The sequence below is a fragment of the Oxyura jamaicensis genome, chromosome 20 (genome assembly GCF_011077185.1).
Source record: "Oxyura jamaicensis isolate SHBP4307 breed ruddy duck chromosome 20, BPBGC_Ojam_1.0, whole genome shotgun sequence".
Classification (NCBI taxonomy): Eukaryota; Metazoa; Chordata; class Aves; order Anseriformes; family Anatidae; genus Oxyura; species Oxyura jamaicensis.
In genome coordinates, this window is record NC_048912.1 from 874,738 (window position 1) to 897,965 (window position 23,228).

At 56.3% G+C, this 23,228-nt stretch overlaps 1 protein-coding gene across 11 annotated transcripts in view; it reads right to left on the reverse strand.

The window, feature by feature from the left end:
• The window catches only part of CHD6 (chromodomain helicase DNA binding protein 6), a 72,615-nt gene that overhangs the window by 27,728 nt on the left and 21,659 nt on the right, over positions 1 to 23,228 (reverse strand). For 7 of the 11 annotated variants that reach the window (XM_035343507.1, XM_035343508.1, XM_035343503.1 and 4 more), the window contains exons 2-20: positions 20,407 to 20,909; positions 16,130 to 16,277; positions 15,517 to 15,666; positions 13,681 to 13,746; positions 13,210 to 13,268; positions 12,755 to 12,872; positions 11,426 to 11,512; positions 11,006 to 11,155; positions 10,579 to 10,700; positions 9,694 to 9,937; positions 9,058 to 9,234; positions 7,521 to 7,664; positions 6,476 to 6,731; positions 5,790 to 6,000; positions 5,204 to 5,399; positions 4,575 to 4,739; positions 3,605 to 3,784; positions 1,393 to 1,503; positions 39 to 241 (exon numbers count right to left, since the gene is read on the reverse strand). In XM_035343507.1, the coding sequence (XP_035199398.1) occupies positions 39 to 241; positions 1,393 to 1,503; positions 3,605 to 3,784; positions 4,575 to 4,739; positions 5,204 to 5,399; positions 5,790 to 6,000; positions 6,476 to 6,731; positions 7,521 to 7,664; positions 9,058 to 9,234; positions 9,694 to 9,937; positions 10,579 to 10,700; positions 11,006 to 11,155; positions 11,426 to 11,512; positions 12,755 to 12,872; positions 13,210 to 13,268; positions 13,681 to 13,746; positions 15,517 to 15,666; positions 16,130 to 16,277; positions 20,407 to 20,909 (3,290 nt within the window). Of the gene's footprint in view, positions 1 to 38; positions 242 to 1,392; positions 1,504 to 3,604; positions 3,785 to 4,574; positions 4,740 to 5,203; positions 5,400 to 5,789; positions 6,001 to 6,475; positions 6,732 to 7,520; positions 7,665 to 9,057; positions 9,235 to 9,693; positions 9,938 to 10,578; positions 10,701 to 11,005; positions 11,156 to 11,425; positions 11,513 to 12,754; positions 12,873 to 13,209; positions 13,269 to 13,680; positions 13,747 to 15,516; positions 15,667 to 16,129; positions 16,278 to 20,406; positions 20,910 to 23,139; positions 23,145 to 23,228 lie in introns of those variants that run through there. The other 4 variants (XM_035343512.1, XM_035343506.1, XM_035343505.1 and 1 more) reach the window with 2 other exon arrangements.

Below are 23,228 nucleotides of genomic sequence, written 5' to 3' on the forward strand. Positions count from 1 at the left end.
GGCTGTGGTTGTTGTCTTAAGGAGGGGGTGAGACTCACCCGAATATGAGCAGATTCTTCTCCACACGGAAGCACTCAGCCCGCAGGTACCGCCGTGTCTTCTCATTGAAGCGCCGCGAGCGTGTGGGTCGCTCATCCGAGTCACTGTCCAGCTCAGAGAACTCCATCAGCTCGTCCTCCTCAAAGGAGTTGTAGTGTTTGGTTTGCTTCCGCACTCGGGGCCTGTCAATGACCAAGCTCTCCTACAGGGGCATAGAGGAGAACACATCCAGGTATGGGTGGAAACACCTGCCCTTTACCATGGCATAGTAAGTCCACCATGCTGCTCCCTGACTCTGTTCACAACTCCCAGTACTGGCTCACCAGCCCTGGGGCTGGTCACCACCTTGCCACTAGGATATCAGCTCCAAATTCACTCCATTTGGCTTTGTCTGCACACATGTAATTCCTGGCCAGCACAAAATTCATCCTGAATAATCACAGGCTGAGAATCAGGCTGCCAGGGTTCAAACTACTGATGCTCAGCACCTGATTCAGCTCTGAATTACATCCTGGCTCTCCCAGAAATGCCTGGGACAAGCTGTGCTGAAGGTGGTGTAATTTTTATTGATGGGGAGGTAGGTGGGAGGAAAGAGAAGAGGAAAGATGGCTACCAAGAAGGTGCAGGAGGGAGCAGTATGAAATTAAATGCTTCTTCTTTTTCTTCCCATCACCCTGCCAAATGTACCTATGTCATCAGGAGCCCAGCTCTGGGCAGGAGGAGAGGGCTGGGACCCCGTCTGTTCTGCCTCCAGACACGCACTGAGTCACCAGCATCCCCTCAGCTCTCAGGCACAGCAGGCAGAGCTGAGAACAAGAACGCTGCCCATGGGAGATGCCCTCCAGAGGTGCATGGGGAAGGTTTGGCAGCTTTGCTACAAGGTCAGGGGAAGCCAAGCACCAGCTCCCTGGAGCTCCAGCTGCCACATTCCCCATGGTTGCTGTGTGAAGGAGCCTCTTTTCCGGGGGGGGCAACAGGCAAGACTGATACAGCATCCATTCACAGTCTGCATCCCCTTGCCCAGCCATGGTGATGGGCCTGCTGGATCCCCCTGGCTTTACCCCTTGCTCCCATCACTAGCCTGAAGGCAGGACAGCAGAGCTGCAAATGCGGATGGAGAAAGGAGCAGCCCAATCCAAGCCTTTCCTTGCTTGCTCCACCGGGCCAGGAGAATCCCTGGGAGGCTCCTCTTACTCCTATTTATGTTTGGATTTTAGAGTGGCTTGTTTCTAGCAAGCAAACTCGGATACCGAGCCTGACCCACATAGCCTCTGAACAACCCCCCCAGACTTGGGTGAATGTGGGGCATTGTGTATCAGCTGTGGGGCACACAGGCCACAAGCTGTATCTTACCTTTTCATTCTTGGCATCTGTATCGAGCTCTGCTATTTTGGCCCACTTTTGCCAGAAGTTTGGGTCATCTAAGGAAATGTCAGTTCTGTTTCCTGATGCTACAAAGCTGGCCTGGGAGTGAGAGAAGATGAGTGAACAGGATATAACCCACCATCTAGACATGCTTTCCCCCCACAGAGATCCGAAACACCTGCCTGCATGTCCGCCTGCAGCGGACAGTCTGGCTGCCACACAGAATCACAGAATGGTTAAGGTTGGAAGAAACCTCTGGCGGTCATCTGGTCCAATCCCCTTACTCAAGCAGGGATACCTACAGCAGGTTGTTACACCCTGCATTGACACATGCCAGTGGGCTCTGTTAGAAAAGAAATCTGAGCCCCAGTCTTCTGCATTTCTGCCTGGCCCACTGGAAACAGAGCCTGGGTTGTGCCACTTTTAAGTGCCAGATGGCATCCCCGTGGCCACCAGCCATGAGCGCAGCACAGAGCTGGCTCCTTGGGCTCCCTCCAGTGGGCAGGCTGCAGGAGGCTGTTCATGTGGGGCTGTCAGGACCCCATGGCACACAGATCCCCGCAGTATGGCAGCAAACAGCTGCTGGCATTATGGAGGCCAGCAGCCAAGTCCTGCCACTTCCCCAAGGGTCTTCTTGCAGTGCCAAGTCCTAAGGCAGAAGAATGAGGCTGGCTACAGACGCTGTGGCCAGGCTGTGCTGAAGGTACCACACTATCTTCCCACACTGCTGGCAGCCTTGGTTTCCACCTGCATTTCTGTTTAGCAAAGCATCACACCAAGGTAGCAGCAGTGTCCAGAAAGACAGGGAAGGTAACAGGCTCCAGGTCAAATAAGCTCAGGCCATGAGCACAAGATTAGCCCTGTGAGTTTTCCCAGACATGGAGCTCACTCAGGCTTTGAATTCATCCATCCTCTCCTGGGAGAGGTCTGACTGCCCACAACAGCCCTGGAGAAAGGCTCCAGCTCTGGTCATGGCCTGCTGCCTCAGCAAGAAGCCCTGAGCACAACAAAAGACCAAGCCCTCCACCTGGGATTGGAGCCTGCACCTTGCCAGCACAGTGCCCTGACTAGGACATGCAGCAGGTCCACACCTCTCAGCACAGAGCATCTGCCCACACTGCTGGCCTGGGGAAAGAGCACACCCTGGCACTGACTGGCACTTGGAGCAATGTCCCTGCTCTGCTTTCTCACCAGCCTGATTCAAAGGATACATGAATCCAGGCAAAGAAAAAGCTAGCAAGCTGAGCCCTGCTGGACAGCCACACATAGAATCATACAATAGTTTGGATTGGAAGGGACTTTAAAGATCATCCAGTTCCACCTCTGCCATGGGCAGGGACAACTTCCACTGGACCAGGCTGCCCAAAGCCCCATCCAGCTTGGCCCTGAACACCTCCAGCGATGGGGCATCCACAACCTCTCTGGGCAACCTGTTTCAGAACCTCACCACCCTCTGAGTGAAGAATTTCCTCCTAATGTCTAATCTAAACCTATCCTCTTTAAGTTCAAAGCCATTATCCTATCACACTATCAACCTACCCCTGTTCTATCACTACACTCTCTGATAGACTCCCTTCCCAGCATTCCCAAAACTCCCTTTAGGTCCTGGAAGGCCTCTTATAAGGTCTCCCCGGAGCCTTCTCTTCTCCAGGTTGAACAACCCCAGCTCCCTCAGCCTGCCTCCACAGGAGAGGTGCTCCAGCCCTCTCATCATCCTCACAGCCCTCCTCTGGACTATCTCCAACAGGCCCATGTCCTCCTTATGCGGGGGTCCCAGAGCTGAATGCAGGGCTCCAGGTGGGGTCTCACAAGAGCCAAGCAGAGGGTGAGAATCACCTCTCTTGCCCTGCGGTTATGCTTCTTTGATTCAACCCAGCATACAGTTGACTTTCTCAGCTGTACGCACACATTGCTGGTTCATGTTAAGAGCTGGCACAGCTCTCAACCTGCCCAGGCTGGCAGTCCCCTCTTCCCTGCTCTGCCGACATCTTGAGACAGGATATCCTGTTTCCTCCATGTCCCAGCAAGGTCTCACTCCTGGGCACAGAAGGGTAGGCAGGAGAGTTTGGCCTCTAGGCAGACACAGCTCCAGTCAAATGCAGCGAAGAGCTCAGCCCAACAGTACTGCACTGGCCCTGCCCAGAGTGTTCCCTGCTGCCACAGGACGGAGTCCCCCTCCCTCCCAAAGAGCATGGCACACCTTGGCAAAGGTGGAGCCCTTCCCCTCAGACTGGATTGTGATGGTCTGCGTCCTGCGCTGGAGGATCTGATCGATGTCCTCCTCGCAGAACTTGGATCCTTCATCCTCCTCATCCATAAGAGCACCATAGGCACCCTTCCGCAGCAGGTCCTCCACCTCCATCTTTGAGAGCTGCTGAACCTGTCCAAAACACAAATGTATCACCAACCCTGCCAGCTGCTCTGGGCACTGGCACGGTGGGAGAAGGCTCTTCTCTGCCCCAGGGTAGAGATGCCCCAAGCTAGCCCAGACCTCCTGCTGCCATGGCAGAGGTCACTTCAAAATGCTGCTCGAGTCCCTCAAGAAATTCAGCCCTTGTCACCCAGACACAGCACCACACATGTCTGCAAGCCCCATGGCAGCACAGTGACAGCCTGCCAGGCTGAAGAGCAGCAGTGTGAGCATGTGGGATTGGGCTCTCACTCCCCAGGAGCCTGCCCAGGTCTCTGCTCCAACATAATAGTCACTTGCTTTTCTTCCAGTAGTTACCCAGCCTCTTCTTCTCTCCATTCTGCTTTTCTGCTCTGCTCAGTACTGCACAATGCTCTCAAAACAGCCCTGCATGACTGCAATGGACTGGGTGTCCTGCTAGTATAGCTAGCAAGCTCTTCTCATGAGGGACAGCAGAGCTGTGACACAGGCTTTGCCCTCTTCAGCTCTTGGTGGGAGAGCGAGAGACAAGGAGATGTTGGCCAGCATCACCAGGCAATGGACCAGTGTTCTTGTGACAGTACCAATTGCTGCAGAAAGCTATGTGGTTTGAGCCCAGGTGGGGTCCTTTCCACCTTGAATGTGATGCTTTTATCCCCACCTGGGGACACAGCCCTGCACGCCTGCCCCTGTCACAGAGGCAGCAGAGGGACAGGACGCAGGGGGAGAAGCACTCTCCCACATAGCCTCCTGCCCAGCCCCATGCTGACAGCCAACCTACCCCATTGGTGCTGCCCTTGCGGTTGATGTCCTGCAGCACAGCCTTATCCAGGCCCAGTTTCAGGCTGGCCTTGTCAAACATCTCCCGCTCGTAGGAGTTCCTGGTGATGAGGCGATAGACCTTCACTGCCTTGCTCTGCCCGATCCGATGACAGCGAGCTTGAGCCTGGGAGAGTGGAGGGTACAGCTTCAAACACAGTGAGTCCAGCACAATGGGGGTGGTGTGGCTTGTAGTACCCCTACTAGCAACCGCTACTCACCCACCAGAGCCAGGTCAGCTCCCATAACCTAGGGCACCCTCCCCGAGCACTTGTGGCTGAGCTGGCAGGGCTCTGGCTGCAGAGTAAGAATCAGACCCATGCATTCCTAGGCAAGGACACAGGGCTCAGGCTGTACCCTTTGCTCTCTTCAACCCCTCTATCAGGAGGAATGGGCCAAGTGTTGCCAACTTGTGCTTTTAGAGCCACAGCGTGACCTCCTCCATGGCGTGCCTTCTGCTCACACTCCTGTCAGCTCTCCTAGCGTTGCACCCCCTGTGCTAAGCAGCCAGGTGTTGCTGTGCCCCTCTCTCTGGCTGGCAGGGGTGACGGGAGCCATGCTGTGGGACCTGCATGCAGCCTGGCCCATTACCTGGAGGTCATTCTGTGGGTTCCAGTCTGAATCAAAGATGATGCAGGTGTCGGCAGCGGTCAGGTTGATGCCCAGCCCACCTGCCCGCGTGCACAGGAGAAAGACAAAGCGATCTGAGTCGGGCTTGCAGAAGCGGTCAATGGCAGCTTGGCGCAGGTTTCCTCGCACCCGCCCATCAATTCGCTCGTAGGTGTACCTGGTCCAAGAGGGTAAGATGTGAGAGCAGGGTCACAGCAGGGCCTGAACTAGCTACAGCTACCAACCCCTTCTTGCTCCTTCCCCCAGGCTGTGCGTGTGCATGCAGACAGCCAGAACTAGGACCAAAGGAAGGGCCTGTCTCCGTTCGGTCACTCCTAGGACTAGCATAGTAGACCAGTAGCCCTGAGAAATGGCCAGGTCAGAACTGCACAGGTTTGGAGTCTCTGCACCCATCAACAGTAACTTGTAACTCGGATCCTTTGGTACATGGATGGGTACAGAATAACCAAATCCCCACCCGGGGTTGTCTCCACTCTGTTTCCATGGTTTCTACAGTGCAGGATGGACGTGACATGGAGGAAACGTGAATGCTCAAGCCTGTACTAACCGCCTCTGAATGAGATAGTCTTCCAGGATGTCAAGGCAGCGCACCATCTGGGAGAAGATGAGCACCTTGTGCCCCCCAGCAATCAGCTTGGGAAGGAGTTTATCGATGAGCACCAGTTTCCCGGCTGCCTGGATCATTGCCTGCAGCTGGAAGTCTGGTGCCTCCGGGCTGTGTGTTTTACGAAAGTCTTCCAGGATCTTCTCCTCCGCCCCTGCCAGGTGAGAAGGGATGTGAGCTCTTGGTGAGGCTGGCAGTGCAGCTGCCCCCAGCCTCCTGTCCATGGCAACAGCATGCAAGGAACAGAATCCTTGCAGTTGATCGGATCTAGGGAGGCTGGCTAGAAACCTCCAGAAGCCCCTCTGCTCCTGTGACTCTACTCCTTCAGGGCTGGCACCAGCTCTTGACAGAACAAGCCATGTTGGGATGCAATAGAGGATTCCCCTCCAAAATGCCCCAGAAACAGCTGTACGTGGAGAGCCTGGGCAAGACCCTGAGGCTGGCAGTGCCCGCCAGCAGACAGCACTGGAGGGGAGCTGGTCTGCCTGTGAGGGCAACAAGGCAGATCTCTGCAGGTAGAGGGCCAGAGCTGGTTGAGCCCTGCAGGCAGTGACCAGTAAATGGCACAGTTACTGTCACAATGTCACATGGTCACATTTGCACATCCACCTCCTGTGCAAAGCACTCACCATTGATGAGATACGGGTGATTGCAGCACTTCCGCAGCTCCATCATGGTGTTGATGAGGTTGGGCATATTGTGCTGGTTGGCACCCTTGGACAGGAAGGAGAAATTCTTCTCCAGAATTGCCCGGTAGTATTTCTTCTGGATGTTGGTCAGCTCCACCTCAATGATAGTTTCCTGCTTGGGTGCCAGATTCTTCTCGACATCATCCTTCAGCCGTCGCAACATCATGGGCTTCAGGATGGACTGCAGCTTCTTCACCTGCCAGAGCAAGCACAGAGATTCACTCCCTGCATGGCAAGCACATGGTGATAACAGCAAAGGGGCCTGCAATGCTAGAGCCTCTCTAGGCCGGAGACCCTCTACAAAAGCCCTGAAGCAACTGCACTGCTGACAACCAGGGTAACTTTAGGATCTAGCTCCCCTGGAGTAGGCATGTGAGTGACTGGCCCTGGGCCATGAACTCGCACACTGTGGGCAGCCTTGGGTACACGTGTCTGCTGCAGGAGGAGAACTGGGAGCTTTGCTAGTAGCTGAGATGATGGGTGCTCCATGTGTCCATGCCTGCTCCCCTAGGATGATGAAGCCAGACACCTGAACAGCAGAGGCAACCCAGGGGACCGTGCTGCTCCCCACTACCCATGCTGTGGGTACCCAGGGTAACCTGACAGGGTGACAGATCCATGGACTTACTGACCTCCTCACTCACCCTCTGGTCTTGGGAACAGACCAGATGGGAAAGCTGGGTATGCTGAGCTGCTCAGACATGCAAGGATCAATGTGGAGCTAGACAGGGAGCAGACCCTGGCCTTGGCACAGGCTGGTCTGCTCTCTCCAAAGCAGCACCGGACCATGGGCTCTGTCAGAACTTTGCTTCTCCTGGCTGAGTCCAGGGCACACATGCAGCACTGCACCTTGCACGGGGCAGACCTTTAAGCAAGGAGGGGTCTTGTTCACTTCCACAAAGTATATACAAGTGTGTGCCTGGCGTGGTGACCAGGAGTGCTGGTGACCTGTAGGAACAGTCACCAGCCTCACTCTTCTAGGTACCTGCTCCTCTGTCTTCAGGTCCCCAAACTCTTCCAGGAAGGCCGTCTCTGAGGGAAACTGTTGTGGCTCCAGGAAATTCAGGAGGCTGAAGAGCTCCTCCACTGAGTTCTGTAAGGGGGTGCCTGTCAGCAGCACCTTGTGCTCCTGGGTATACACAGAAAATAGGTTGAGGGTTCAGGCCCACTGGCTAGGTCCAAGGGGCCCTGAGATCACAAAGCTCCTTTTTCTTCCAGACCCAGAAATGCACTGTGTGACCTGTAGGCACAGGCACTCCCAGAAAGGCTCTCTTGGCCATGGTGCCAGCCCTTATGCAGCTGCTGCCATGTGACACTGCCATGTGGCTCTCAGGACACTCCCCAGAATGTATCCCAATCTAGTTGTGCAGCAAGAATGGGCAACACTGAGAACTCCACACTGTCCCCAAGGCTCAGCCTTGCTCTGGCATGAGACCCTCAGCAGGGTTGTGTTGGCACATGGACAGTGATGCTGACAAAGCCCAAGCCCTGACACCTGTGGGCAAGATTTCCCCAGTGCTTTGGCAGATCAGAGCACTGTTGTTCTGGGCGCTGCCTCCCAGGGCTCACCAGCAGCTCTGTCCCAACAGTGCCAGAGCCTGGGGCACCCACTCACTGTTCACGCTATAAACCTCCTGCCAAACCTAACACGGGTAACATCCTCAAGCTTCACAAGCTATAAAAGAAGGGCAACTGTATGGCTAAGAGGTTCCCATGGGACTTGTGCAAAGGAACATGAGGGTTATGAAGGGGAGACAGCAGCAATTCCCCTTAGGCCCAGGCTACTCACAACCCAGCAGGGGCCTGCGCAAGATGCAAGATCACTGGAACATCAGACTGATAATTTCTGGGGACTTGGTCCAGCTACAGGTGAGTGTGACCAAAGCTGGGTCTAGGTGATACAATATGCCTTACAGCAAACAGCCACACTGCTTTCTCCAGGGCTGTGAAAGATCTGGACATCCAAATCTACATCCCAGATCAGCTCATTGATTCCTTTTTCACTACACACAGTCCTGCAGCCCCAGCCCTGCCACAGACTGGTCCCATGCCTGAAGAGTGTTAAGAAACCAGCTTGAATATGGCAGCCCTGCTCACCATAGGGTACAAGGCACACTGCAGCGAAATGATGCTCTGCATGGCTGCCCAGCCGTTGCCTCTGTTTGCTGAAGCAGCCCAAGCTGTGCTGCAATGGCCAAGTGGTTTTCTGCTAGGGAGTGCATACAGATGGGAAGGACATAGGAGGAATTGTCTAGCTGTGGGTTAATATTCATTACACGTCAGCAGAAAAGAGTTTGTGATGGCTGCAGATCACCAGTGCCCCATCCATCAAAGGGCCCTCCATCAAACTGGCACTTCTCGGGTGACCTGATGGGTCTTGGCCAGTCTCCCCTCTGAGACAGGGAGCTCTTAGCTCTCAGCTCTGGCCCTGTGCTAAGCAGCTGGCAGTGACACCTGATTGCTTGGCATGGCCACCTCTGGCCCACCCTGCTCTTGCATGAACCTGGGCAGGACGTGCTCACCAGGGCCATGAGTTTCAGCCCCTCCAGCAGCTTGCAGTTCCTGTTCTTCAGGCGATGGGCCTCATCAATGACCACACAGCGCCACTGGATCTTCTTCAGCTCTGGACAGTCAGCAAGGATCATCTCAAAGGTGGTGATAACCACCTGGAACTTGAAGATCCCAGGAAGAGGGTTGCCCTAGGGAGACATAAAATGTATGCAGTGCGTGACTCCTGCAGGCAGCAGGACACTGTCAAACATCCTGGCGGTCCACACAGGCTGGCCACCATATCAGTGTTAGAATCTGGATCCTGGCTGTGATTCTCCCAGATTCATCTCCCTCACTCAGTGAGCAGGTTCCTGCAAGCCTTCATGCTGGCTGCATTTCTCCAAACCAGATACTACTTCAGGGCAGAAAAATAGGCCTGGACAAGAGCTGCGGCTGGAACTTAGCTGCATTTTCCCCCTTTTGCAAGAATGGGGCCTGTTCTTCACTCATACACTGTGCACTCTCAGCCCACACCAGCAAAGGGGTCTTAAAAGATCATCTGGCTCTCTCTGGATAAACCACAAGCTCCACATGCAGCAAAGTGCTTCCCAAGTAAAGGAAGCCAGAGTTGGAGGACATATTCTGGGAGTGCTGTGTGCATCAGTCACCTGTGTGTCCCTGTACACCATCTCATACTGCTGGATCATCTGCCGGCTGATCTGGCTGCCGTGGTACACGATGGCATTCATCTCCGTCCAGGTGCGGAACTCTCTCTCCCAGTTGGTGATAGTGGAGAGGGGTGCGATGATGAGGAATGGGCCATGGATGCCCATCAGAAAGATTTCTGAGAGGAATGTGATTGACTGGATTGTCTTCCCCAGCCCCATCTCATCAGCCAGGATGCAGTTCTTCCTGCAGAGATGGGCAAGAGCAGGTTAATGCAGCTCTCAGGGGCAGGAACCAACCTGTCACTAACTCCTCAATGTGATAACGGGCATGTCACCTCCCCTCACACCTCTCTGACTCCATTGTACAGAGTGTGGGAGACATCAGGACAGTGCTCCAAGTGGCCCAAACTGGTCTGGGTAAGCCAGACCATCCAACCTCTTGCAGATGATGGACTTGAAGTTAGTGTGAAAGACGCTGCCCTTCAGGTGCACACTAGCCTGTGAACAATGCATCTGATTGCCTGCTGCAGATGAGGACATGCGTTATTTCTGCATTCCTGCCACAGGAATGGGTCACCATCAGCCTGACCAATACCAAAAATCAGCTGTATTTCAGACCCGTAGCTAAGCCTGTACTATCTCCAGAACACATCAGCATTCACCACGGAGAAACATTACTAAATACTCAATTGCAAAGCTAACACAAATACATTTTTTTCTGGATGCTGCCTGTCAACTCCAACACTGGCAGCTCTCAGCAGCTGCTGTCAGGCCCCTCCTTCTTGGCTCTGCTCCCCCAGCCCCACTGTTCTGCAACAGCATGTGCTGAAGCCCCACTGCCAATGGGACGCCTCACAGGAGCCCAGGGCTCCAGCCCCTCCTCACCTGTTATACCAGTTAAAGAGCAGCCAGTTCATTCCCTCCAGCTGATATTCCCGCAGCTGGTTGCTGTTCTTATACTCCCGGGACTTCTCCAGTTTCTGCCAGGACTCAGATGCTGGGCGCTCCTAGGAAGAGAGAGCAGGAACAAGATCCATGGAGATGAAAAGACTACTGCCCAGTGTGGCCAGACCCTGCTTCTGGGACTGCACACCAGGACAACACTTTAAAACTGTCATTGACACTCAGCAGATTCACAGAGAGGTCTTGGCCTCTGGATCCCACCCACAGATCCCACTAACACCTCCAGAGGGGAGGATACTGGGCTTGCACTGAAATAGCAGGGACACAAAGGTCACCACTGCCGGGCCTTAAGAAAACACAGATAGCCCCTTCCTGCCCAGGGCAGTGAGCTGCCAGCTGGGTACGTTACCTCTGGGTACGTTACCATGTGCTTGATTTCTGGAGGGATCTGGAGGGCTTCAAACTCTTTAATCTTCCCTGGGTCAACATCTTCCTCCAGCTCCCAGGTGCTCTCCTCATAGGGCAGCGAGCACCACTTCACCAGGTAGTGAGTCACCTCCTGCAGCACACAGAGAGGCTTGCAGACCAGTGCAGGGCTCACACTGCTCAGCCCCAAGGTGCAGGCTGCAACTGAGACTGAATCACAGCAATACTCAGTGGCCTTTGAATCCTCCCTGTGCCAGGGGCCCCCCAGGAGCAGGGTTCAAGCTGTGCAAGGCTGGAAAGGCCTCGGGTTGGTCAAAGAGGACATGTGATGGATTTGCTGGGTCCAGATCTCCAGCTGAGCTTCCCTCCCTCTGTGGGACAAGTGAGTGATGTACCCACTCACCTCCCCAGTGTCAGGGTCTTTCGTGTGAGCCACCTCCAGAATACGATCTACCTCCACGTAGTCTGGGTTGAACAAATCCTCATCAGGCTGTGAGATCAAAAAGAGAGGTAAATTCAAGGTGATCCCAGGATTAAACAGATGGTGGGTGCAAGGAAACAGCTGTGTGACATCTGTCCCCAGGATGCTGCTGGCTGTGCACAGCATACCAAGTGCCCATGGACACAGGTAGGTGACATCTGTCTCTGGGCATGAGGATGCAGGGAGCCTTGCAGAAGGCAAAGCCCTAACTTTAGAGCAGCTGCTGGCTCCATGCTGCCCTTGCTGGGAGGCAGGACTGTCTGTCCCAGCTCATCTGGCCCCAAGGTACAAGCCCTGAGCTGTGTGCTCCAGCTCATAGAAAGTATCCAGAGCTGTGACTGTCAGACTGGAGCCACACATCGCACCACCTAGGTCTCTCCAGCTGTCCCCTCATCCTCATCCAGTCCTCATCCCCCTCATCCAGTCCTCTACAAGGACTTGTTCTCTCTTTCTGCTTCTCTCTCCCTCCCCACTTTCAGCTCAGCAGTCACCAGCACCAACTGCTCATGGGGCAAGGGCTCATCCTCACACCAAAAAAGCCTGGGGAGGATTGTGCTTTAGACTAGCAGTGGTCCTTTGGAGAGACACATGTCTAGGGCTTGGGAATGAGAAAAAAACAGGCTTCTGTGTTCACAGCTCCCCAAGCCCCACTTAGTCACAGGAAATAGCAGTTTTTCCTTGCTAAACTGTTAATGGTATGGTGTATTCCAACACATGCTTTTTCTTTGCATCCTGGGAGAGACCCCAAGCAAACTCAGGAGTGAGAAATTTGACACACACACCCAGCTTTGTAACTACAGCCATGGAGAAATTTTCATAGCCTACCGGCCCAATTTACACTCCTAGGGGACAGCTTGAGGAGATCCAACAACTAGCTCTGGAGCAAGATAGATTATAGAATACCTTCCATATTGAACACAATTAATCTGTATACAGAGCAATGTAGGCAGGACCTCCCCTAAGCCCAGGTATTTATAGGTCTCTCTCCCGCAGCATCTCTGCTCCACCATGAGCAGGCACATTCCCCAAATAAACATAGAAAGCACCTTCAGCACTATGTGCTGCCCTCCCTCCCACTGAGCACGGCTTCCAGGGTTGGCAGTACCCAGCAAGAGACATCTGTCACCCTGTCTGTACCTCCTCTGGTGACACCCATGGGTGTTCAGGGCACTGTCGTGGCTTGCTCAGCCACAGCACTGGGCCCAGCTGTGCTGGGGAAGACAGTGGCCACGCGCTGCACTCAGCTCTCACCTCTGTAAAAATATGCTTCATCTGAGCCTGCTTGTTCCGGAAGCGCTTTATCTTCTGGGATATCCTGGGATCCTTCTCCAGCTCCTCCAGAGTCGCCCACTTACAGTGCAGGTAGGAGCTGCAGAGGGAAAAAAAAATCAACAAAATGTGACTAAAGAAGCCCTTGGGCAACAACCCCATCCACCATATAGACAAGCAGGAAGCTCCCAGCAACCCAGAGAACATCCAGCTCATGCCTCGCCATGTGGAGCCCCAAACTGAAGAAGGCCACAGCCAAGACTGAGCACTGCAGCTGCAGTGGCTTCCCTGCCCTGCACAGACTGGGCCTGGCCTGGGAAGACAGCAGTAGCAAGGCAGGAATGCCAGGGCTGCAGCTGGGGCTGGGAGCATGCAGACCTCGTTCTGGCACACAGTGTGCACCGCTGTGGCACAGAGAACCACAACACTGCACGTACAAGTTCCTGTACTTGACGTAGAACTCCTCCATCTCAAACGTCAGGCCTCCGGGGTGAGCCTGAAACCAAGGGAAGGAGAGTTAGTTAGTGGCACCCAGAGATTATGCAGAAAATGGGGGGCAGGCACTTGGCGTGGCACTTGCCTCACAGGCTGCGGCCCAGGAAAACACAGTGCAAAACTTGAGGATGAGGGGACTCAAACACCTCCTGGGGACCAAGACCAGCCCTCAAGCCTCTCCAGAGGCTTTCTACTGCCCAGGACAGGAGAAGCACCACATTACTCCCCAGCCCAGAGGGATGATGCTCTGGATACACCCCAGCAGCATTCTGCAGGAGCAGGTGTAAGGTATGGCATGGCAACAGGGACTGCTGCTGCCTCTCCCATGACTGATGAACAAAGGCAGCCAGCCCTCACCCCTCCTCTGCCCAGGGACCTTCAACCCCACCTTCAACCCCACCTTTGTCACCCACCTCCTTCTGCACCATCCTAGAAGCAAGGATCTTCTCGATGATATTGGCATCGTCCTCGGGAGGCTCCTGGGGACAGTGGGAAGAGAGCAGTTTTCCTGGTCTCTGGCACCCTCCCAACACGGAGTGGCTGCTTGTCCTCTCCCAGCCCACCAGCCCAGGAAAGAGGAAGCTTGGGAGCTTCTCCATGGAGACTCAAGGAAGGAAGGTGCCCTGCCACCAGCAATCTCTGTTGCTGCCACCTGCCCTTGGTCAGGGTGCTTGGAGGTGGACAGGACCAGGGTGATGACATGAATGTGACTGGCAGAGTCTCCTGGCCTACTGGGGCAAGTGAGCAGGGCCAGAGATGGTGAGCGAAGGATGCTCCAGCTAGGGCCACACACTTCAGCAGCCAGCACTGCGACAGGACAGCCTACCTCCCTCCACAGGCCTGCCATGAAGAAATCCCCCCACAAAGCCACAGAGCTCTTCCACCAGCCACCTACGAGCTCCCACTCCACAAACTCATGGTGGAGGTGGCCCTAACATCATCCTGCTCCCAGCCCCAAGACAGGAGGCACAAATGTGGCCATGCTTTGTGGCGGAAGCGGTGCCACAGAGCACTGCAGGCTGGCAGTTTTGCAGCCTGAGGGCTGCTGGAGGAGCAATGCACTGCCCCAGAGAGCTCCTGAGAAACACAGCCAAGATCCAGGGAGGAAAGCTGCAAGTCCAGACCCTGGGGAGAGCAGCCCTGGGGCCTCAGCATTCCCATCTTGCCCCGTCAGGTCAGTCCTGATACCGGCAGCAGCCACGGCCAAGCCGGGCTGAGCCTGCTGGCAGGAGCCCAGCACAGGCACGCAGCGCAGCCTGGCTGCCGTGACACCAGCCTTTGTAACTCTGGAGCTGGGCACATCGAGGTGGACATCCAAGACTAAGTGCAAAGGAAAGCAGGCTGGCAGTGTGGACGCCTGCCAAAGGCAACCCACTCCCTCTGGCTGTTTTGAAAATCTCACTTGAAGAGATCACTCCCAGGAGCCCAGCAGGGACATGGCCCCAGGCAGCAGCGGAAGGAAAGGACAGCACGTCCTGAGGGTGCACAGAAGCCCTCTGGGCAAAGCTGGGGGCATCACGCCACGAGCCATTTACTGGCTCAGCAACAGATCTGGCTAATATCCACACCGAAGCCTTGTTAGAAGGGGACTAGAGAGGGACAAGAACACCATGAAAACAATTAGTGACCATTATTAATATCTGGCAGCTTTGTTGGTCACCACAGAGAGGCAATGAGCTGCAGGTATCTGGAACGCAGAGCAACAGGAATGAGGAATGAGCTCAGTGTGCAGAGGAGGTACGGCAGTGATGCCCAAACGGCAGTGACTCCAGCTGGTCCCTGCCCGCAACGCAGGCTGGTTGGCAGGTTGGCTGGGCATCTCTGCACTCAGAGGGACTGATGGAGGGTAGCAATACGGGCAGTAAATGATGCCCTGGCACCTACAAAGACCTTGGCTGGCATAGCTGAAATACTAGGTTAACTTCATGGGCAAGAGCTACAGGGACAGGATCCAAAGGTGGGCATGGGCAGAGGGTTAGTCATGCATTCAAGGACATCTCCAGCTACATGACATGTCCTAGAGGCCTTAGCCTCCCAGCAGGAGGGGGGAGGTTGGACCTGCATGACTCTTACCTATCCCTCTTTGCGCTCAGACTCCCTGCAGAGCCAGCTGGCACACTCCTGGACACATGCACGCCCACCCCATCCTTGTACTGGGATCCTACACTTCCTTGAACCTCACAGTGACACCCCGGGGATGTCCTGAGATGCAGAAAGCCCCACCACCCCAGTCCCAACTCCAGCCCTACCTCTGCCTGCCATGCCAGAGTGGAGGCGGAGAGCGCAGAGGTTCTCCCAGCTCCCAGCACGGCTATTGTCTCACCGTCATCATCCACCACCTTGAAATCCAGGTCCTCGTTGTATTTCCTCCTCTTCACCTGCCGGCCAGAGCGGCGTTTCTGTGTATGGGATGAAAGAGGCAGTCATGGGGGAGATGGGCAGCCCAGGTACCCCCCTTGCCTGGTGTGGGGATGGGAACTGGAAGAGAGAAAGCCCCATGGCTGCCTGATCTCCGTTTCCCCCCCTGTGCTGGTGGGGTGGAGGTGGTGGGACAAACAGGCCACCATCAGATGTAAGCCCCTGCACTGCTGCAGAGGTAGAGCAGCTTCCATCACTGCTGTGCCAAGGCCTCTGTCAGTGCTTTGGGACAGAGCATGACCTGCACAGCTCTGCTGGCCCCAAGGCCAAAGGCAGAGGAGCCCTGCAGGGGCACGCAGCTCCTGAGGTGCCCACCAGCTTCCCTGTGCTGTCCCGGTAAAGGGGCACTGCAAGAAGACACAGAGGACAAGGCTGCCTCCTGGTGCCCAGCTCTTCTCCCACTAATATGCAGCCAGGATTTCCCCAACCAGCAGCCAGCCATACCTGGCTGTCAGCCGACTCCACAGACTCCTCTGGGCTCTGCACGGATGGGCTCAGGAGATCCTGATCCAACTCTAAAGTGTCCACTGGGATCTCGTTTTTCCTCTTCCCTTTCTTCTTCTTCTCCACGGGGGTAGGCCCCTGCTCCTTGCTGCCAGGACAGACCGACAGTTAGACCATGCTCCTTGCTACCAGGACAGACTGGCAACCGGGCACTGCTCTGGGGATCCTGGGGGAGAGCCAGCAACCACCCGTGCTGGGCTCTGCTCCGGGCCCTTCTTCCCACCTTGTCACACCAATGTCAGCACAAGGCTCCTGGGCCTCCCTCAGCACAGGGCGAGCCGTTCCTCAGACCACCAAGTCTCCAAGTGAAGGCAGCGCACAGCAGCCTCTGCGCCTCTGCACAAGCTGGGATGCCCAAGGCAGGTACCCACGTCCTGCTCAGGTGCAAGTTTGACCTCCCCGCCACCAAGCAAGGTCTTTACCACTCAGACCCAGCAAGCCAGGGCAATGAGGTGCCTGCTCCGAGCTCTCAACACATGACCTGCGCTGCTGACGGTTGGAAATCCTGCTCAGCAGGCAACCCACGTCCTGGCACACAAGAGCCAGACCTACCCCAGCCCAGGGAGACCCAGCCATCCCTGTGGTGGGATGTATGTGTGCTGCAGCACCCTGCCAGACCCTGTCAGGCTTCGAGGCAGATGCTGCTCCCGCTTGTGGCCTGTCTCCCTGAGCCACAGCACCAAGCCCCCGCCTGAGACAGCAGCAGAGCGAACACTGGCCTGTGCCTGGAGCCTGAGAGCATCACACCCTGTGATGCCCACAGACACAGGAGGAACACAAGTCTCAGACACCCGGCTGTGAAACGGGTCACCACGATGTCACCACAGCTCCCCACAGACACACAGGAAGGCTCTGTCACATCAGGCAACTGCCCTCAGTGCTCAAGCTACAGGCCAGGCTGAGGCACAGCCATGGAGGGGATCTGGGCCCTGCTCCCAGTGAGTCCCAACACCTCCCCGCAGACACAACGTGCCAACAAGGGCCACTGCCCCAGGCCACCCGGCCACCCCCAGGCACTCAGCACGCCCCAGCCAGAGCCACAACCAGCCTGTGGCAGGGAACGTGCCCAGGAAGCACCAGGGTCAGAAAGGCTCCCTCCCAACAGCACGCCCATCCTTACCCGCTGCAGCAAACACTAAGGGCAACATTTCAAAGAGCTGGTGCCTGCCCCCGGGCTGAGCAAGGAGCCCAGGGAGTGGAGCTTCCCTTCCACGCTCACCATCAGCCCTGCGGTTCATCCCCTCCACTTCCAAGGCTTGCACAGCTGCAGAGGAACAGTTGGTTTCAAAACCATGCCTAGGTTTTACCCCCATTTCATGAGACCATCACTGCTTGTCCGAGACTCACAAAAGCCAAGCAGTTAAAACTCTGCTGTTCAGGCCAAGAACGACCTGGCCGTGTAGCAGCGATTCAATTAGAGGCCCTGAAAATGCACTGAGAGTATTGCTTCTACCGAGCAATAACTCCCAAGATATTGATTTGTAAGTCACAATTAACAACTGCTTCATTCATGAGCCAGTAGTTGGCTATGATTAGAAACAATTTAGAAGAAATTATGCCACCATTATCTGCCACTTAGAGGACTCCCAGCAATCATTCCATTTGCACAGAGCACCCACCCCGCCTGTTGCTTGCCTTCCGTGAGCCTCTCCTGTCACCCAGCCCCACGTCCCCGTGGCTGGCAGCAGGCTCCTCCGTCACACCGGAGGCTGGCTGCACCCAGCGGTTCCTACTGTGGGTGGGTTTGCCGGCTGTTGAACCGAAGGCCAAGGCAACCATCCAAGGAAAGGCTCGACAAGGGGTTGTGGAGGGGCAATGCTGCCGGGAGGAGCTGAGGACCGGGCAGGAGCAGACCTCGCTCCTCCTGGAGGGTGCAGAGGGGTGGGAGGAGGCACCCTCAGCTCAGGCTCAACTGGGAAAGAGGAAGCACAGTGCTTTGTGGCATCCCCAAACTCCTGCACATAGTTTCTTGTGGCTGGATGATGTGTTACAGAGTTATTTCCGTTGGGATTTTTTTTGCACTGAACAAGCTCTTTGCCAAGGCTTCTCACATTGTCCCAGGCACCTCACCCGGCCCTGGCACACGCAGGCCCCCCCTTGGCCCTCCCCTGCCCCCGCCCTGACTTGCCTTTTGCAGCAGGGACTGGGGCTCCCAGGTCTGCAGCTGGGGCTACCCCACCTTACCCCCACATCTAGCCAACCAGTTTGGAGCCACAGTAGGCAGGTCACACCGTCATGGTCCGCTTTTAGCACTGTGAAAGCACGGGTGGCAGCCAAGGGACCTTCCAGGTGGCAACAAGGTCCTGGACAGTAACTGTGAGTGCCTCCAGGAGTCCAGGCCTGCAAGTTCTGCTCTTCCCCACGCTTTGCCTGCATTGGCTTTTCTGAAAGGTCCCACTGCAGGGGTGGATGTGTGTGAACTGCCCACACAGCAGTTTCTTACCGGTGGAGCAGAGGTGACGTTAGGATGCCAGCTGCATCCCTCCTCCCTGGCAAAGGTAGAAACAAGCTGCCTTCAAGGCCTCCAGCTCAGCCTCCTGCTGGGCAAGGCCACAGCAGCCCTGTGTGCCGGGCACAAGGCCAGGCTGGGCTCAAGGCCAAACCGGGGGCTCTGGGAGAGCCACGGGAAGGGGTGACCACACAGCCTGCCTGGCCACAGGCCGTAAGGACCAGACAGAAATTGTGCTTTTTGGGAGCAGGGAGGGTTAAGAGCAGGTGCTGACCCTGCAGGGGTGGCACAGCCACGTGTTGCTCTGAGACGGAGCCTGCAGTTTGCGCTTGCCAGGAATCCTTCAGGTGCCCAGCGCTACCTTTGCACATGCCTCATCCTTCCCTTCCCTTCCTTGCCCCCTCTCCTTCCCACTCTGCTGCAGCCCAGCTCCCTCCAGGGACAAGTGCCCAGCTCTGTCCCTGCCAAGCTCCCCACCAGCCTGGTGTGGGAGCTTTGCTGCCCCATACCAGCACACACCGAGCAGCACCAGCAGGAGCCCTGGGCACAACTGTCCCAGTGCAGGCTCTGTGGCCCTGGCTTCTCTGGGATCCAGCTGCCAGCGAGCTCCAAAGGAGATAGACCCCCTGGGGCAGGGGTAGATGGGGGGCTTGTGCTGCTCTGCACGCAGGCAGCTGCAGGGGGGGAGGTGGGCAGGTGGATTCAGCGGGTACTGGGAAGCCTGTTCCAGTGACCATTTCCAAAAAAGTTTCTTCGAGAAGCTCTACCAAACTGACGTTTTACAACAAGGAACAGTTTTGCTGAAATCCTGTACTAGTCACACTCACGATACAAATACATTCATCATACAGGTTATTTACAGCACAGGAGGAGGGCCCAGCTCCAGTCGATAGGGCTGCTTTTTACGGGACTCTCCAAAACATTTATTCTTGCCAGGCCACAACAGTAAATCAAATGATGCTGGTGCTGTTGACACCTGCTCTGCTATCTGCATACATTCCCAATTAAGAAGAAATTGGAGCTAAGAAATCAGAGCTTCTTTTCTGGCCAATCAGCCTGTTAATTAATAGGATGAGGAATTACCAGAGGCTGTGGCATTCAGCTGCACAGCACGAGGGAGTCCTTAGGCCTCCCAGTTGCAGCTCTGCTACAAGCCTACAGCTGCAGCCGGGGGCCAGCTCCTGTCTCCCCAGGAGGCAGGCAGCAGCCGCTGGGCTCCTCCCTCTGCCCCCAGACACAGCACCGCAGCTGCACCGCAGGGACGGGTCCCAGAGCCCATGGGAGGGAGAGGGGACGGTTTGTGCTCCACCATCCTCCCACAGCTGACCCGACGGCCTCTGGGTTGCATGTGGAGTGCAGCGACCCTGCCCTTGCTGACAAGGTAAGGTGAGGTTGGTTCTCACTCACATATCCTCTTCCCGGGCCCCAAAACAGATGCAATAGGCTCTCTGTCACACAGTGCCTTGCTGTGCTTCTGAGATACCTCCCTAAGGTCTCCCTGTCCTCCAGGACACTTGGCACAAGGGCCAGGCCAAGGGGAGGCCAAGACTCTTCTGCTGGACAGGGCACCGCTGACCCTGTGGTCTCACGGGGTCTCATGCCCAGAACAGCACCTGCCCGATCTGTCTCTGCATGGCCAGAGAGCTCACCTGGCCTCCAGACCCATGCATCCTTCAGCAGGAGGAGCCCGCGTACCCCGCATGAGCTGCCATACAGTGGCTGAGCCCCAGCTGCACCGGCACCGAGACAAGGTCACGCCAGCACCCACCTGCTCTTCTTGGGTCTTGCTCTGGAGGCAGGCTCAGAGACGCTCTTCTTGTCTTTAGGTTCCTTAGGGGCTTTCGGTTCCCGGGGTTTCCGGGGCTTCTTGGCTACCTCCCTCTGTTTGGGCTCCTTCTGCTTCTTGGGCTCCTTGGCCTTTTTAGGCTCTTTTGGTTCTTTAGGCTCTCTTCTCCTCTTTGGTTTCACCTCCACAGCTGCTTTTTCTCCTCCTTCCTGTTCTCCCTGATCCTTTTTCTTCCGTTTCTTTTTCACCCCCGTGCCTACACCCCCAGTGTCCTGCATGCCGTTTTGGGCACTTGGCCGCTTCTGGGGAGCTCCGTTGGGCTCCTCCTCGGGGCACTGGCGCTGGCTGCCCACGTCCGCGGCTGTCACCTGGTGGGGCACCTCGTCCTGCTCCTCGCTGCTGGCAAAGGGGTCCGGTGCCTTGCACTCCCAGGTGTCCGAGGCATCCGACATTGGGGAGCGGCTCAGCACTTTTAAGCTCGACAGCTGCAGAGAGAACAGAAACGTGGTGTGTGAAGCAAATGCCACATAGAGAAACAGCAGGTGTTTGCAGAGAGGCTGCTGGAATATAGCCCCAGCAAGGCTCCACCTGCTGGGAGTGTGAGCCATGTCCCTTGATGTACAGGGGACCCTTGCTGAGGCCTAACAGCCACCCCATGCAGACACGGTTCAAAGGGCAGGACCCCCTGCCCCTGCCTGACAGAGGCTGCTTGGTTCCCCACTGGCCCACAGAGGTCCAGGGACAAGACGGCTGGCATCTCTCCTCTGCCCCCAAGCCCAGCCCCAGCTTTGGTCGCACCCTCCGGCACCTTACTCTGCTGAGACCCCGAGTGACCCACACACTCAGGCCACCTCCTGCCCCTTGCCCAGAGCTCGGACAGGAGCGCGGGGTTAGCATGGTGCCTCTCCCAGGGGCTGCTACCTGGGTCCCCCAGCCCCAGACAGCAGAGCTGCTCTCCCTGTTCTTCCTTCATTTCCTACACATTTTCCAGCAGCGACACCAGCTCTTCTTGAGCACCCGGAATGGTGGGGCTGGTACGGGACAGCCCAAGGAAGGGAAGGCTTCACTCCTCCTTCTAACAAGGGCTGATCTGAGAACAGCGTGCTGCCATGGCCATCCCCTGCCCAGGGCTTTGCGTCGGGATGGCAGATCAGCACTGACCAAATCCAGCAGCGCAATCTGGGTTGGGAAGCGGCTTGTCCACGTGGGCATTTGGTGGCTGTCCTGTCCCACCTCATGGGGCCTTTCCTCGGGGAGAGGCTGCTCCAGAGAGCACAGCCAGCCCCCTGCTCCCACAGCTGCCAGGCCAAGGCTCATACCAGTGGGTACACAGACTTCTTGTGAAAACTGTAATGCATTGGGTGGTAACAGCTTTTTGTCATAAGACACAGAAGCACCTTATTTCTCCCCTAAAGGCCGATCCTGCTGCGTCTTGCAGCAGCTGTGTCCCAGGGGCAGAGCCTGGGAGCCGTGGGCTGGGCTTTCCTGGCACCCCGTGCCCTGCCCACCCTGTGCCAGGACGGCTGGTCTCCTTCGCCAGCTGCTTCCTTGGGCTGAAGGCAAGGGGCTGGCCCTGGGACTCCCAGTGTCATCCGGCTCCTCAGATACCACAGAGCTGCCCAAGTATGTAAATATTTATGTCCTACGGGCTGAGGACTGGATCCCATTCATGGTGGTCCAAGCGCAGGGCATTCTGCACAATCCCATTTCTAACTGGAACTAGACAGAAGCCTTACATGGACCAGAGCGCGTTTGGTGCCAGCTGGGGCCTTTCTGTCCACGCGCGGCTGCCCCCAGCGCCCTGCCCTGATCCTGCTGCCAGGCTGCTCCAGTGAGCTGGACGCAGAGTGCCACTGCCCACGTGGAAAGAGTGCCCCCAGGCAACTGTGAGGAACCCGTTTCATGCAGGGAGAAAACCAGCACTGCAGATGCTGCCTCCGAGCCCATGGGCTAAGCAACAGGGTCAGCCCCAGCCGCAGCCTCTGCGTTTCTGAGATCTTGCTAACTGCTCGAGCAGGGGATCAGCTAAAAAGCTTGCAGACCCCCACAAGGCTGGATCTCCTTTTGCTTCTACGCTGCACAGCAGTCAAGTGCAGATACTGCCGCCAGTAGATGCTGCAAACCTTCAGCATCCTAGCATGGCAGGAGTATGAACCACTCCTTCCTGGCCCCAGCTTGTAGCTTGAGTCTCACAAGGCGTTGCTGGCTGGCAGGCAGACCTCCCAAGAGGAACAGGGCTGGAGACAGCAATCTTGGTGCCATCCAGCAGCAGCGATGCCATCCCCTGCTCACCGTCGGGGCTGCAGCAGGTGCGGCGCTGAGCACCTGGAGCAGCTCGGTCCCTGACAGCCTGTCCTGGGGGCACTGAGGCACGGCAGCCAGCCATGGGAATGGGGTTCCTCTTGTCATGTGCAACAGCTCATCCCAGAGCCTGGACAGCTGGGAGACTTGCACGCTGGCTGGGGGCTTCTTCCGCAGCGGCCGGCAGCTCTCCCTGCACTGAGCAGAAGCCCTGGAGATGAGCACACATGCTCCAGGCCAGGAGAATGTGAGCACACCCACAACAGCAAACGCTCTTGCTTCTGGCAGCCCCAGCAGACATGATTGCTGCAGGCAGAGCTACATGGACCGTGCTGCTGCTGTGGTCATGTCCTGCCAGGCAGATGCAACCTCTAGACAGGAGAGGGACTGATGTCAGCATTCAGAAGGGAGCACCCAAACTGGCTGATGGTTTCCACAACTGCATGCTGGCCATTGTCTCCAGAGGTCCCTCTGGCCCCACTGAAAGCCAGGATCTGTAGCTC